This window comes from Carcharodon carcharias, chromosome 23 (assembly GCF_017639515.1).
Source record: "Carcharodon carcharias isolate sCarCar2 chromosome 23, sCarCar2.pri, whole genome shotgun sequence".
NCBI lineage: Eukaryota > Metazoa > Chordata > Chondrichthyes > Lamniformes > Lamnidae > Carcharodon > Carcharodon carcharias.
This window is the reverse complement of record NC_054489.1, coordinates 43,490,262-43,507,480: the sequence shown is the minus strand read 5'-3', so window position 1 is coordinate 43,507,480 and position 17,219 is coordinate 43,490,262. Positions and strand designations below refer to the sequence as shown.

Genomic DNA, 17,219 nt, shown 5'->3' with positions numbered 1-17,219 from the left:
ATGTGATGAAATTTATACTGTTTAAGGGGGTGCGGCAGGTGAAGCTCGATAGAAGGCCCAGCGATAGGTGGGGGCAGAGGGGAGATTGAAAAGATGTCATGAACTAAAGGACATTGGGAATGTTAGTGGTAAGGGCTAAAAATGGTGCTGAAGATGGCATAAAGGTAAGAAAGCAGCATGTGATAATGGCAGGGCATGGCCACCAGTGCTGCGAGGTGTGAGGTCTTCAACAACCAGGGCACAGATGTCAGTGACCATCTGCCTGGAGAGTTGTAGCTTCTGCAACACTGGCTGTTGATCATCTCCAGGTAGCTCCATCTTTGGTGGTAGATCCTGCGTTGAGAGTTTGGGCTCCATTGCCTTCCTGTCTCCTTTCCTCTCCCATGCCCTGCTTGAGGTTCTGCTCTTCCTGTGGTGTTGCCCCTCATTGCCACTAGGCTCAAAATCTGAGAATCATTCCCCCAGTGCCAGCTACAGCTGTCCTTCTGGGCAGGGGGCTGCCCATTGCCCTTGGAAGATTTGCCCCTTCTCTTCTGCCCTCGCAATGCCAAAGGGGTGTTGACCCCGTTCAAAGCCCAAGCACTGAGTGCCCACTCTCCCTACCACCTGTGCAGTGCCAAGGTACCCAGTCACCCTTTGTACCGCTGATCCTCTTATAGGGCTGGGATGATGCCTTGGAACAGCCATGACTGACTTCACACTCTGTATCCCCTTCACTTCACCTTTCTGGGTGCGGGTAATCCCTTTAAAAATTTCAAGTTGTTAACAAGTTTTGAAACAGTTTAACTGGCCTCTATTGGGTGAAGAGCAGGATTCCAGCCCCCTTGCCCCACTCCCCAACGCACCCCCCCCCCCCCCCCCATCCCGCCCCCCCACCACCCCAGTGAACATTACCGGTGCTGGAAAGCTGCCTGGCCTCAGTACTTTCGGGACCTCCCTACCTCCATTGTTGACTTTGGGAGTAACTGAAAATTCGGTGCCAGATCTCATTCCTCTCTCTCTCTCTCTCTCTCTCTCTTCCCCCCCTCCCCCCACACACCTTAAACCAGCTTATATTTCACCTCTTTCTTGGACTCACTCAAGTTCTGTCGAAGGGTCATGAGGACTCGAAACGTAAACTCTTTTCTTCTCCGCCGATGCTGCCAGACCTGCTGAGTTTTTCCAGGTAATTCTGTTTTTGTTTTCTCATTCTTAAAGCCTGTTTTTCCTGCTTCCTGGTAAATTGAATGCTGGTTATTGACCAGGTATTGAATAACCTATCACCTGTTGGCACCGACTACACCACGTTCAGGTTCCCTCCCTCTGGCACCATTACCATTGAACCACAGGTTGAGTATCCATTACCAAAATCCACAGGGCTGATTTCACATAATTTCTGTTTTCAAATACTGCATATAGGATTAAGCCTACTTACATTACAATAGCCTAAGCCCAGTCTAGCTATAGTCTAGAGTAAATAAAATGGCTAGAAAATTAAGATGTATCTCTGAAAGTGATTCACAAAAGTTAATGAATATTAGGAAAATTTTGCATAGGTCAAAAAATCATGAACATGATCGTGTTATGGTAGAGTGTGTACATCAGCGCAGGAGTGAAAGGTTTCTGCTGACTGCTCCATTGATCATGCAGCAAATCAAGATCTACCACAAAGAACTGAGGCTTGAAGGTGCATGTGAAAACCTGTAATAAGGTATCTGTAATAATTTCCCACCCATGGCACCATCTGTAATTCTGCTTGTAGGCGAGGGTTCAGAGTGTCTATGTACTCTGTTGAGAGGCATTCTTGAATAGTTCTTCCTGCTTCATCTGCCTCATCAACATTGGTTTTTGTTTCATAAGTTTGTATTTTATTTTATAGATTGACATTATTTCTTGCTCAATTATAAAGGCACATTGTTTGAGTGCATCCATCAACCCGTCACACATCTTCATATTATCGTCTATGGGTACTTTCTCTACCATATTCACCATATTACCCCCGTATTCACCGTTTTTATCAAGTTGATCTTGACGTAACACCATTTAGGTAATCTTCCTGTCAGTCAAAGAATGCATGACAGGAAATTGTTATCAATGTTAAACACTTCCTCAATATAGGTCTCCAGCACACTCACACATTCCTTCAGTATACCTTTTGCATACTCAAGGGGCTGGTTTACCAGGTTTTTTTCTTTGTTCACACGAAAACCTTCAAAATCTTTGTCAATATTATCGTCTTCAATGAACATTGTTGTGGGCCAAAGGTTATGCCAGCTGTTGGGCAAGGTTTCTTAATCAACAAGGCACCAAGTATTAGCAGATGACTAGATGGCATCATTAGCCGTAAACTCCTTTTGGAAACCTTCCACCCCCAGGCCTCTGTTCACAACACCAAGCTCACTATTCAAGAAGGAGTCTTCATATTTACATTTCATGGACCGCAAACTGCCTTGGTCCATCGGCTGAATCAATGAGGTTATGTTGGGGGGAAAGTAAACACCAAAAACATTATTCTTCACTGGCAGTTCCAGGGGGATGTGCTGAACAATTGTCCAGGGGTAACATGATTTTACAGCTTTCTTCAAGTCCAGCTACCTGACAATAAGCACATGCCTCTGGTACAAAGTGGCTGTGAAACCAATCAGAAAGCATGTCCCTGGTAACCCAGGCTCTCTTACTGGCATAGTAATGAACAGTAGTCCAAATACGCTTGAAGCACATGGGACGTTTGCTTTTCCCAATTACAGCCAATTTACATATGTGTGTGTGCCAACCATATTGGCACAACCAAGGACAATCAACCTATCCTTAGCCATTGCTAATGTTTTCCTAGGACTTATCACCAGAACAGATTTGTTTCATCAGCATTGTAAATTTGCCCAGGCGAAAGGTTTTCGTCTGAAGTTAGTTTCACAAATTCATGAATAATTTTTTTAGCGGCGTCATGGTCTGCAGATGCTTTATCATCACAAGCGTTCAAAAGCTTGATACCATGATGCTTCATGAGTTTCTGAAACCAACCTGTTTATTCACATGCACCTTCAAGCCTCAGTTCTTTGTGGTGGATCTTGGTTTGCTTCATGATCAATGGAGCAGTCAGCAGAAACCTTTCATTCCTGCGCTGATGTACACACTCTACCATAACATGATCATGTTCATGATTTTTTGACCTATGTGAAGTTTCCTATTATTCATTAACTTTTGTGAATCACTTTCAACATAAAATTTCAACAATTTGCCTTTCTGCTTCTTTAAATTGTTTAAGGTGGTGATACCCACCCCATGCTCCTCACTCAATTGACTCACAGACGCACCATGGTCAATTTTCTGGAACAACACTACTTTCTTTGCAATTGGTAAGGAATTATACTTCCCTTTCCTTTTCTCATGGTTAGCCATAAGGGTATCTGATGGTCTTTTTGACATGTTGACCACAAAAATCACAAGGTAAACAGTGCAGACAAACAACTAGACTTCCTGCATTAAAGGTAAGGTGCAGATGGCGAGGTTCATGTTGGCTCGGGTCATGTCGACTCAGGTCAGGGACCTTCCATGTTAAAGGTCGACGAGGTTCAAAAAAAGTATGGTTTTTGGACGTGTTCAGTTTCAGATTTATGGATAAAGGGATACTTGACCAGTACTGCCAATGGAAGAGATTAGAGGAATAGGCATGGTATTCAGGGGTAGGGATGCTGCATCTTCTTTCAATTTCCATCTAACTTGTTTGGAAATGTCCACAATGCAACTTTCCACCAGTTGCTCCCTTGCTGACACACCTCTTAGGATATGTAGCTTCCTGTGTTGAAAGATCAAAGTTATGCTGTGCCGATCTTGAGCCATGACTGGAACTATTTGTTACTTTGCAAAATAGATCTTCAGTGTCCAATAATCCAACTCTTGGACTTGTGCGTGTGAACAGGCTCTGTATTCTCCTCATTCATTTCTACCTCCATTGTGTACAGGCAGATAGATGTCATTGGTGTGGATTATTTAGTCTATTATTCCTCTCAATAAATTGTTCTAACAGAGCTGAGCAGAGGAAGCATCTTCTCCATCTCGCGTTGTTTTCTCAAGTACAATATTGATCTCCTTATTTAAGGAAGGATGTAAATGCATTAGAAGCAGTACAAAGAAGGTTTACTAAACTAATACCAAGAATGGGCGGGTTGTCTTATGAGGAAAGGTTGGACAGGCTGGGTTTGTATTCACTGGAGTTTAGAAGAGTAAGAGGCAACTTGATTGAATCACAAGATCCTGAGGGGTCTTGACAGGGTGAATGTGGAGAGGATATTTCCTCTTGTGAGAGAAACTAGAACTAGGGGTCACTGTTTAAAAATAAGGGGTCACACATTTAAGACAGAGATGAGAAGAAATTTTTTCTCTCGGGGGTAGTGAGTCTTTGGAACCCCTTTGCCTCATTAGGCAATGGAAGCAGAGTCTTTTAATGTTTTCAAGACACAGGTAGATAGATTCTTGATAAGTAAGGGAGAGAAGGGTTATTGGGGGTAGGCGGGAGGTTACAGTCAGATCAGCCATGATCTTATTGAATGATGGAGCAGGCTCGAAGGGCCATATGTTCGTATGTAAGTCTTGGTGAACTCTGCTGTTGCTGTCTTCTAAATTCTGTACGCCGGGCTTCTGGAATTCTTTTTCCCAACAGGCTGTGGATGCTGACAATCACAGCTTTCAAGACTGGGAATGATAGGTTTAGGTTAGATAAGGGTATCAAGGGACATAGAGTGAAAGAAGGTGAATATAGTTGAAGTACAGATCAGCCATGATCTAACTGAATGATAGAGTAGGCTTGAGGGGCTGAGTGTCTTCTTGGGTTTCCTTGGTGCTACTTTTCCATTGGTGGAAAATACGTTCTTTGTTCGGTCGATATGTTGCTCTTGAAGCCACTAAACAACTCTGTTTTCGTAGTTTGATGCCTAGTTTATACATCTATTCATTAGTTGTTTGGAGATCCCATAGGTATGAAATGATGGGCCAACAGATTCACCAGTTAGCCATCTATCATTTTAGATGTCCTTCAGCCATCTTCCAGCTGCCTGCACCACTCGACATTCCATTTAACTGAGAGAACTTTACCTCAATTAATATTATTCAAGCAAACATTCTGAATGCTTAATGAAGTCCTTTACCAGACATGACTTCATTAGGTCTAGTAAACCATGATGTGATGATTCATGCATCCTTCCTGTTTGTCATCTTGTAGACTTCAAATTTTGATGGGTTATAAAAGACCCTTTAAGTGCAACGTGAGAAGAAAAAAGAGCCTGAATTGAAACACATTTTCTTAGTGTCATGCCAAGCAGACATCAGAACATTACAATTTAAATTTTTAAAAACATTATGTCCTCTTTAAGGACACTGTTGATCTTAAAGGTGGATGCCACAGGTCATATGACTTTACAGCTGCAATGTAGTCAAGCTTTGCAAAGGCTCAGAGTGGGTTACAAGCAGACATACCCAGACATGAAAAGACTTTTGAAATTCACTGAGTCCTCAGACAGTGGCTTTCCCTGAAGGTGTGAAAACCGTGGCTCCTTTTGAACACTGCAGCTGATAATAAGATTTCGGATTGCTAACTGGAACTACCATTTGCCTTATTTGGAAGATGACTTGGCATTTTGTCCAGATCACCTGATATAGTGGCCATCTTGGCTCTCTACTAAAGACATAGCAGGAAAATTCAACCTGAAGTTTCTGATCCATCTTGGAGAAGTTTCAACCCAGGGAGAGAAGGAGAGTCATTCAGAAACCGCCATGGATTCTGCTGTAAGTAACTGGGTAGTTTGAAAGTGCCACGCCCACAGAACCTTCTCTAATCCCTGTAAACCTGATTCCACCACTAATCTCACCTGTTAAAGCAACCTCTGGCAATTTGACAGCAGAAGCCATCACAGAGACAATTCTACAACCTCCACATTTTCACTTCAGACAACGCAACATCTCAACTTCAAAATTTATCAGGCCTGCATCAAGTGTGGATTAGTCTTGATTTATGTTTATAAGGATCGTTTTATCTTCATTTGTTACTAAACTTTGTTTGTGTACGTGTTAGTAATTTTATCTTTTCTCAAGTAACTTCTAGAGCAATAGTGTGAAATAAACTAACCTTTTCCTTTTTAAATAAAAAGGCTTTGCTGCTGGGTTATTTTTAAATTGAACTGCTCATTCCAAGGGTAAAATATACACATTCATATACAAATACCATTGTTTATGAGCAACTTTTGGGAAACATCTTTTAAAGCTTCTGTAACACTACATTACAACATTACAACAATGTCTACACTTCAAAAAGTATTTCATTGGCTGTAAATCGCTCAGAGTCTGGTGGTGATAAAAAGCACTATATAAATGAAAGTCTTTATTTCTTTTCACAATTCCTGATGATTTACAGCAAATGAATTAGTCTTGGAGTGCAGTTACTCTTGTTTTGCTCCATTCCTGTTTTGTCACAGCAAGGTGAAAATCAACAAAGTAACAGCCAGATAATTGATTTTGATTTTTGGGATGTGTTAGTTGAGAGAGAAATGTTGCCCATGACACCCAGCAAATCCCTTGCTCTTCATCCACTAGCTCTATCGGGTTGTTTCTGTAACTTGAACCAATAGATGGGGCGAGATTCAAGGTCTGTCCGACATTGCCACACTCCATCTACAGTGCAGTGTCAGCCTAGATTGTGAGCTGGACCAAGAATGAGGTTTGAACAACCTTCTGACTCAAAGGGGAGAGCTGGCGTTTGATGAACCGTATTTATTTTAAGCTGCACTTTTATGACAGATATCCTTAACCCACACTAATATAATCCCCATCCATCTCACTCACTAATATATAATTGATTCAATTCATCTTTCACATTGTTCCTGAGAGTTGCTTGAATACTGTGAGCGGGATGTAACTCGCTGATCTTTGTCAATGAGTCTGTTCCTCTCCAGATTGTCGTGTGTCTCTGCAATGCCCAATTTTATTCTCGCACAGTGTCAGTTGTCTCCATTTACACTGAACTTAGGGCTATGAAGCGAGTAGTTGGCAGTTGTTTGTATTTGAAGTTGAGATTGTGATTTTCAATGAATCTGTGATGGAATACATTGTGTCAAAGCTTGAGATAGACCCTAATTGAAAAGTGAAGCTGAAAAGGGAAACAGAGAAAGAAAACTGACCCTTTCAGTTTCTGGGGAAACTAAGACTGAAATTCAGATTGGAAACCAAAACTGTGGGGAGACTGAAATTGGTTGAAACCATATAAAGGGACACTGAGCCCTCAGAGCTCAAATGATGATTCCAGTGGTACAGTGCAGGCAGGCTGACGAAGACAGAGGCTAGATCCAGAAGCTGAGAATAGGCAAATACACAGTTGCTGCAGTTGATTCTGTTGCTTGAAGATAACATTGGTGGATCTATCATCCAGACCATCGAAGGCAGAGTTGAGGAGATTCTGCAGACGTGTGCCATATTTGGTGAACAGCATACCCTGGAACTTGGGTTGGTTGTGTGCCACTGTCAGCTGGGGATCAGGCTAGCTTGTCTAAGAAGAGCTGAAATTCTTCATGAGGAAGACAGAATTTTGAAGGACTTTGTGACTGAGATTGTTGACATAGATGCTGAGTGGGCTACTGAGCCAATGTGTAAGATCCGTCTTAGTTGTATCTGCCATTTAATGGGTAATTTATAGTTTATAATCAACCGCAATTTGCCTATTAATTCAGTTTAACTAATGTTGATTCTGGCTTTTAGAGTGTAGGTGGTCACCCAAGATAGTATTTTGTGTCTGCTTTGTCTGACTCTTGTATAGTAAAAATTCTTTTGTCTTAAATTGTGGAATCTCAGGGCTTAATTCCTTCAGTAAATAAGTGGGATTTTGAATTTCATTTAAAAAAAAAAGTTACAGTTCTCGATTGAGATCATAGCAGATCTCATTTCACATCCACAAGTTAACATCTGGCCTGTTAGTGAGAGCTCTCCATTCATGGGCATTGTCAGTTTCTCTTTGACCTTTGATTCCACAAGGTTCCTTTATCTGCCACAATTCACCGTCTCGCACTATCATCTGTTCTGTTTGTTTGTTTGCCTGCTGCTATTGGGCATTATGTACATCTCAAACACTTGACTGAACTTTCTCCATCTCGGATGCATTCTCTTCAAGACTTAGCCTGCTATGTGGCTGCAACACGTGGACTTCTGTGGTATTGTGGTTCCTCCTGACAAAGGCAGAGAGACTCCATCTGCTTTCAATCAGTTTGACGAATAAGATCTCCTACTTCAATACCAATTGTATCCAGCAGGTGACTCTCTAATGATTACAAAATATTACAAGATGGCTAGAATGCCCCCATCATCCTGATTCCCATTTCCCTGCAGGGGTGGGGTGTCAATAAGTCACAACATCTTGCAATAAATCCTCTGAGTTTCTACGTATGCTAACCTAATTTGTGGACGGTGGAGGGGTTGTTCAGAACAAGGAGACATGATTTTAAAATTCAAACATGTCCAAATGAATAAAGGAGACTTCTTCACGCAAGGAGTTGTGAGAATGTGGAACTCCCTCCCTGACACAAGGGCACAGGAGCAGAATCAAGTGATGTTTATGGTGAGATACGTGCTTATTTGGGAGGCCAAGGGAGTCCTGGAGAAAGTAGATAAACATCGTCACCACTATGAAGGGTTGAGATAAGGTAAATAGTGCGGATTGTTTCCATTGGTCAGTGAGACGGCAATGAGGGATCAAATTGAGGTTAATTATATAAAGAATTAAAGGAGAAGTTACAAGTAGAAGAGACAAAAATGTCTTCACACAGAGGGTGATTCAAACGTGGAATTATCCAAAACAGATTGTTCCTGAAATTGAATCTATAAATTATTTCTAAAGGAATTGGTTAGTTGCTTGAATAAAGTGTTAACGGATATGGGAAATGAATGGGATTAGACTGGGTGGGATGTTAAAGGGCACAGTGGGCCGTAGCTTCCTACTGGCGTTGGAAAGTGCTGGCCGGGAGAAATGAGAAGAAATAAATGCCTACTTACCTGGTTTTGAAAACTGCGTTGCCACTTCTGTTCACCGGGGCTGCTTGGGGCCTGCGTCGGAAGAATCCTCACAGGCCCCAGCAAAGCTTAAACTCAGTGTTTTCAAATGACCACACCCCCTTTTATCCCAGCACTTAAAGGGCCTGGGAAGTTGTCAGGCCAGGGGATGGTAAGTGTCTAAAGTAAGTGATTAGGATTTGGGGTTGGGGGTATTCGGGGGGGTGGGGGGAGGGGCACTGGGGGTGTCTGGAGGTTGAGGGATGGGGGTGTATGAAGATTAGGGGGGTTGTATGAAGATTAGGGGGGGTGGGGGAGGTGTCTGAGGGTCATGGGGTGGGGGTGTCCAGGGTTCGGGGGGGGGTCTGAAGGTCGAGGGGGTTTGGAGGTCATGGGAGGGTTTCAGAGGTCAGGGGGATCCGGAGCACGGGGTGGGGGTGTCCAGAGGTCGGGGAGGGTGTGGGGGATGGGGTAGTCTGGAGGTTGGGCGTTGTGGGGTGGTCTGGTGGTCATGGGGTGGTCTGGAGATCGGGGGGGTGAGGTCCAGAAGTCAGAGGGTGGTCCAGAGGTCGGGGGGCTGGTCCAGAGGTTGGGGGTGTTGGGGGGTAGTGGGTCTCGAGGTTGGGGGCGGGGTAGGAGGTCAGCAGGTCGGGGGGAGGGGTCCAGAGGTTGGGAGCGGTGGGGGGGGTGGTCTGGAGGTCAGGGGTTGTAGGCAGGTCCAGAGATCGGGTGTTGTAGGCAGGTCCAGAGGTTGGGGGTTGTAGGGGAGTCCAGAGGTCAGGGGTTGTAGGGGGGTCCAGAGGCGGGAGGTTGAGAGGGGTCCAAGGTTATTGGGGGGGGTCCGAGATCGGCGGCAGGGATCCGATGTCAAGGTGGAGGGAGTGAGGATAGTGGGGGGAGTGAAGTTGGTGTCGGGGTGAGGTGGGGTCGTTAGAATTCGGGTTGGTCTGGGTCTTTACAATAGTTAGCCATAAGTTAGAAGAAATTCTTCTAACTTTTTTTCTGGTTGACAATTGGTATAACCCCAACTAAACCATTCGAAGCTTGCAACTTAAATTGCACTTTCGGATGGTTCCCAGTCAGCACAACTGTCCAGAGGAAGTTAGCATTTCTGAGCAATTGCCATGCAAACCCTTACCTGGAAACTTGGTAGAGGGATTCCCGAGTGCATCTTTGGGGTATCCCCAAATCTGACGCTGGGGAGCGCAGAAGTTATGGGCCAATAAGTTAGCGGGAGAGTGGGATTTGATTGGGTGGGATATTAGAGGGCATAGTGAGTTAGCGAGAGAGAGGGAGATTAGACTTGTATAGATTTGGTGGTCTGAATGACATGTTTCTGTGTGGTAACATTCAATGATTCTACACTGAGCGTGTCTTTAATGTGATGGTTCCCACAGTTGCAAACCCGAATTTGGCAGGCTTCCCCTGCCAAAACAAATAGCAAAAACTGAACTTATGGCTTCTGTAAATGTCCTGAAGTCTGTTGGGTTGGGACTCAAAGGGAGGAAAGGGAGACTCGTTCAATGTTATATCTCTGGAAAAGCCATGGTGCTGAGCTATACTAACCTACATTTAGATTCTGAATCTTGGCTTCAGTTGTGGGGCTTCAACTCGCCAAAGGGATTCCTCTGTATTGTTCCCTCCAACATCATTCCTACCTTTGCGGATCTTACAGATCCAGTCCAGCTGATTCTCACATCGTACTGCTCGCCACAGGGAGGAGGCAATGTCTGTGACAGCACAGCGCCGAATGTTATCGTCTTCATAGATATCCCGTCCAAAGTTGTTGTAGGAATACTGCATGAGAATGTAACAGGTTACTTACATTAGCGGCTTCCAGTCATCCCACCACCAACACTGGCTGCTCCACCCCCTCACCCCAGCCTCTCTCCACCAAGGCAAGAGTTGGTCATGGTGATACAACAACAACTTGCATTTAACGTCATACACTGATCCATGTAAAGATTTATTAGGATAACTTGGTCTAAAAGATACTTTTTAAAGAGCGTCTTAAAGGAGGAGATAGAGTTAAGCAGAGAGGGAATTCCAGAGCTTGGGGCTTAGATAGCTGAAGGTACCACCACCAGTGATTGGATGAAGAATGAAGTGCTGAGATTTCCCAGCACTTTGTTTTTATTTAACAGCCCTGCACAATTCCCTTTAGTCTGAAAAACTGTTCAACACTGCTCTCTGTTTTCTGTCCATTGGATAATTTTGTATCTGAGTTGCCACTCTCCTTTTTCATCATTTAATTTTTCTAATGAGTCTTTTATGAGGTACTTTGCCAAACGGCTTTTGAAGATCTATACATCAACTACACTAGCCTCATCCACCCTCTTGGTTAATTCATCAAAGAACTCAATCAAATCCATGCTGACTTTCATTTATTAGCCAGTAATTTTCCAAATGCCCATTAGTTCTGCTCTGGTTGTTTCTAATAATTTCATCCACCATCAATATAAGGCTGAGTGGCCTATAGTTGTTGGGATTATCACTTTTCCCTTTTTCAAACAGGGATGTCACATTTACACTCCTTCAGCCCTTTGAAAGATTATGGCCGGATTTTCCCACTTTGCCTGTTCCCCAACTCCTTAAGCACCAAATGTATCTCATGTTTTAGTCACCCTCCAGACTCGATTATTTTAATGATCTCTTTGAAGGTCTTCCTTCATCTGCATTTCCACAAACCCCAGCTTATACAAAATGCAGCTGCACTAAGTTGGTTCAGCATTACACTAAAAATAGAAATTTCAAATTCCTCCACAGTCTCGCTTTGCAACCTCCTACAGACTGCCTTCTCTCCCTGCACCGTTCCACCTACAGTTCCTGGACTTCTCTACGTCCTCTCATTTCACCCAGCACTGTAGCAGTTTTTTCAGCTGTTGTTGTGTAAGATAGGGCAAATCCACATGCAGTTTAATACAGAACGAACTGACACACCAGGGATATTTAAATGTATGTGATGTGTCAGGGGAAGATAAACTTTTTAAGCGAGTGGAATGTTGTTGGAAGGAATGTAATTCAGGCTGTACACTCACTGCAGTGTACAGACTTGTCCTGTTGCTCCCACTACAAGTCAGCCTGTGACTTGGTCATTCAGATACTCACTCCTGTTCCGTCACTCCATGCCCAGCTCTGCTCTGTCCCTGGGTTCCGCCTGTTCAGCCCAAGCCAGAACCAATGATACTCGTAATCCTCCGACTCCCTAGGAAGCAGGAACAGAGAATGACAGATCTCACCAATGACTCTACACTCCTCCCTCAACTTTGACCTTCATTTCATAAATTTTCAGTGACCATCCAAATAAAAAAAGTGTTATCAACTTTTCATTGTTTAAAAAGGCAGATTATTCAGTTTACACTAGTGGCGCAGATTCTCCTGCATTAAGATCAAGGCCAGGTCCTCACTGCTTGTGTGTGGCTGGCTTCAAATAACATTGAACAGAAATCAGTGTCAGCTCTGGTTCAGGGGTAGCTCTCTCATCTCTGACAGTTGTTGGACCAGGTCCCTCTCCAGAGATTCGATCAAGTAAACTAGGGTGACACTCCAGTGCAATACTAAGGAAGCACTGCACTGCCGGAGGTGGTGTTTGGGTGGGTTGTTAAGCCGAAATCCAGTCTGCCCTCCCAGATGGATGATAAAGATCCAGCATCGTTGTTTGAAGAAGGACATATGTTCTTTCATTATCCTGGCCAATATTTAGACCTCAATTAATATCACTAAATCAGATTATCTGCTCACTTACTTCACTCCAGTGTGTGGGAGCTTATATACACAAATTGGCTGCCACACTTCCTACATTATTACAGCGACTACACCTTGAAAAGAAATCAGCTTTTACATTCCAACCAAGAGTTGACCAAAAAAATGATAGAATTATTTGCAGGCTGTAAAATCCCTGATTACTGAGGATAAACTGTTCTCTGCCTGTGTAACCACAGCATAGTCCTCAAATTTACATCTATCCTTCCCAATAAAAACTTAACTTGTTCAATTACTTCAACATACCTTTGCTAAACACATTAATTTCTGAATTGCACTCCAGTCACTGCATTGCATATTAAATCGGATTGGACTGTCTCATCTGTTAAACTTCTATTGCACCAAATAATCCTGTGGGTGTACATGATGTCCCCTGTTGGCGAGTTGGATTGGACGTTCTCCATTCTGTTGCGTTTGGACTCATTGGCCTCCTTCTGACACACAGGGCTCCTGCATTTATTCCTCAATCAATATCAATAAACCAATAATATGATCATGCAGCTAGGGGGACTTTGCTACGTGTAAATTACCTGCTGTGGTTCCAACATCCCAGAAGGAAATGTACTTTACACTTCAAAAGTTTTCAAAAGTGCTGTGCATCAGCAGCCCTCTTAATATCTGTCCCCAATTTTATTTCCATTAAAGTTAATTGCAATAAAAATCAGGAGAGATGGTAAACAGGCTGAGATTCAATATCACCTATCACAGAGTGAAGGTTACTCCCAGTGGCTCTTCATTCCCACTCACTCCACATTATTGCTCCCAAAGTGCAACTTTGGAGAACTACCCAAGAGCTGATGAATTCATGGAGCACTGTGCAGCAAAAAACAAAGGGGTAGGATGAGGAGGAGGCAGCAGCAGTGACAGTAGCTTAGTGGTATTGTCAGTGGACTAGTGTTCTCAAGAATCAGAGCAACGCTCTGGGTTCAAATCCCACCACAGCAGATGGTAGAACTTGAGTTCAATAAAAATTTGGAATTATAAGTCTAATGACCTTGAAGCCATTGTCACTTGTTGTAAAAGCCCATCTAATAGCCTTTGGGGAAAGAAATTTGCTGTCCTTACCTGGTCTGGCCTACATGTGACTCCAGACCCACAGCAATGTGGTTGACTCTTAAATGCCATTAGGGATGGGCAATAAATGCTGGTCTAGCTAGCAATGCCCACAATCCCATGAACAAATAAAAAAATGTAATTCTCCTTCTCCCTTTATGAAGGTTGCTGCAGCAGACTAGTTTGCATCACCTCTGTATGCTCGGTTTTATGGGCAAACCTCACCACAAAATTTGGCATGGGATCTTGCCCAGGTCATATAAACCCTTGCCCATAATGTGGCTCACGGTTTGCAAAATTGACCATGAGGTTTTGGACATATCAGTGACTAGCATTCTTGCCTCTGAATCAGAAGGTTGCAGGTTCAAATCCCACTCCAGAGCCTTGAGCCACAAACTCTAGTGTGACATTCCAGTGCAGTGTTGAGGGAGTGCTGCACTGTCGGAGGGACTGTCTGTCTGGGACAGGTGGACAAGATTCCATGACACTGTTTTGAAGGAGAGCAGAAGTCTCAGACCAATAAATACATACTAGTCTGTATTTATTCCTCAACCAATATCAAAATACAAATTATCTGGTCCTGTGGCTCATTGCTGTTTTGGGATCTTGCTGTGTGCAAATTAGCTGCTGTGTTTCCAACACGACGGAAGGAAATGTATTGTACACCTCAAAAGTTTTCAACGTGAAGCACTTTTTGGCATCGTGAAAGGTGCTATATAAATGAAAGTGTTTCTTTGTGAGAAGATGAATGTGGGACCTGCATTCTGACTTGGAGCCATTAGCAGAATCACATAGGCCAGAATTTAACATCCTGTGGGCAGGCGCGTGCCTGACCCATCCAGCTGTGAAATAGCGTGAGATGACGTCAGGCGAGCGTGGGCGCGCGCACCAGTCGGAAGCGCGCCCACCGGCCATTAAGCCCATTAAGGAGGCAATTGAAAGCAATTTTTTGTGGCCTGTTCCACGTTTACGGTTAGCGGACGGGCCAATCGGCCAGGCGGCCTTTACATTTTTGCTCAAACCTCGATCCAGGGTGGGATGAAATCTCTGTGGGGAAAATAAAATCGAGAGAGATATCCGGGGACTCTTTTTTTTAATGAGGTATGCTGTCAGATGCTTGATTTTGCTGCAGGGACGTGTGTTGCAGCACATTTGTCGCTTTGTTTATTCTATGGGAGGCCTGCACGCCCTGAGGGAGCTCACTGGAAGCGCACAACTGCACCCGTGGTGACCTCCGCACCCGTCCTCTTCCCGCCCCCACCAGCAGTGTTGAGCCTTTCTCTGCGCGTGTTTCCCGCTGGACAGGCCGTTAATGGGCCAAGCCAGTGTGAAATCGTGGTCGGGGATCGATCGCAGTCAGGGGCCCGTTTCCTGTCTGCTCCCAGGCCCACCGATTGCACCCGCCCGACGAGCGAAAAATTCAAGCCATAAAATCTGGGCTTCAATCCTGGGATGTTGATTCTATGTGTCATTACAGGCATCCAGATTTTGGTAGTGGGAGGGGCCACTTGGAGCTGGGAGGCCCATATCAAATGCCCGTTTTCAGTTAAATGAATCTGAAAATAACAATATGATCAGCTCACCATTATTTCTGGAGCAGGTTAAACACCATGCAATTCCGATATTATATTGTTGTTTCCTTGCTGTATTTTTTTTGTTTCTGTGCGGTTTATATTCTTATAAATAAAATTGACTACTAGTTTTAGCCTAAAGTGCACTATCTGACTGTGTTTTCTGCCTTTTGGAGTGCCCAAGAATGCAACTTGGGTCACCAGTTGGGTCTCTAGTGCTTAACACTGGAGGCAAAAGGTAACTGTCAGTCTTGAAGAACACTACCTTGTTTAGGATCACACAAGTTTGTAAATTTCAGCTTGTGAACGAGGCAGATCTACATATAGAGCATGTGACACAATTAGAGATTTGGGAGTGCGGCAGAACTGTAACTAGTGCCTTTGGACTCTCACACTCTGCAATGAAACTAATAGGATCTTCAATTTTGAGAACAGTTCCCAACAGAGTCTGGGTTTGGATGTAGTTGTATATTCTGGAGATAGATTTTCCATTTCTCTTCTCTGTGACACTTTGTGGCTGTATTCAAAATCCAGCTCTGGATCAAGTGAAGGATGCAAGGGACTCTCCAAAGATTGTATAATGGGTTTATGGTCTATGACAACCTTATCTAAGTAATCATAGTCAAGTGGAAATGTTCTACTGTTGATACTACTGTGTCCCTACTTGTTCAATCTGGGTACATCCGGAGACTGCAGAGAACCAGCATAATTGATGGTTTAGTCTTGACAATCTGAGTTCACATTGTTTGAGGACATTCCAGAACTCAGTGATGCTGATGCTTGATTTAATGAGTCCAGCCACCAATTCAAGGTTTTGTCTTTTATAACAAGAACCATAGCTCTGGCTGTGTCTCTGTGATTGGAGCCAAGTGGGGAAGTTTGAACTGTCTGGACTTATTATTTGAGTGGCTCTTGGCATTGCACGTACCTTCCAGATATTTTGCTTCTTCCTTGAGCCACCATCCACACCAAATCCCAGCCAAAAAATACAGATAAATAATTTATTCCACAGGCAAGTATTACAGTCCTTGAACACATTTATGTAGCTGGATACAAGGACCAGGGGTGGTCTTTGTGGAAAAGGTCCGAGACATCTGTTGCTCATTGGGCACTATTCTGAAATACCTTGGTCAGAGAAGAGAAACAAAAATTTAACCATTTGCACTTTGTGGCTCTGTCAGTGGAGACTCTGAGGGCTCATTTCATCTGCTAGTATCCTGATTTCAGCACTAATTCAGAGACACACATGATCCATTATCTAATGTTTACAGAATAGCTGGCATCTGAATCATGGAAGTTCAAAGAAAGAACTTGCATTTACACATTGCAATGTCAGGATATCCAAAGTGCTTAACAGCCAAAGACATACTTGTCAAGTATAGTCACTGTTGTTCTGTATGAATTTTAGTTTACAGAACACATGGAAACATATCTCTGTGTGTTTGTGAAATATCTGCTGTTCCTAATTTATGTGCCTGGGCAATTGTGCTTGAGATGATCATTATGTCTAACTTGAAGGCGACGAACTGATCTGTAAATTCTGGCCTGCCAAGTGAGTCATCCTTCAGGGAAAGCAGGAGATTACAGCCATCATCACACTCCCCGGTAAGTGATGGGCCAAGGGCTTATAAAGAGGTGAGAAAGAAACAAAAACATGAACTTGCAGCACCTATCGTTGGTTCAGGATGTGCCATAGCATTTCACAACCACAACAGCCACATTTTTTGAGGATATGTTGGTTCCTGAGCTGCTGGAGCTGAAGAAGTCATATGGCAAAGGATGTCCAATCTAAATTTAGACAGGGGATATAGGAGGGTCACTTAGGGT

At 43.6% G+C, this 17,219-nt stretch overlaps 1 protein-coding gene across 3 annotated transcripts in view; it reads right to left on the bottom strand.

Moving 5' to 3' along the window:
* Positions 1–17,219, bottom strand: part of mrc2 (mannose receptor, C type 2) — a 263,455-nt gene that overhangs the window by 70,777 nt on the left and 175,459 nt on the right. For all 3 annotated transcript variants that reach the window (XM_041173462.1, XM_041173463.1, XM_041173464.1), the window contains 2 exons: positions 12,115–12,211; positions 10,665–10,803 (listed from right to left, as the gene is read on the bottom strand). In XM_041173462.1, coding sequence (XP_041029396.1) covers positions 10,665–10,803; positions 12,115–12,211 — 236 coding nt within the window. The remainder of the gene's footprint in view (positions 1–10,664; positions 10,804–12,114; positions 12,212–17,219) is intronic.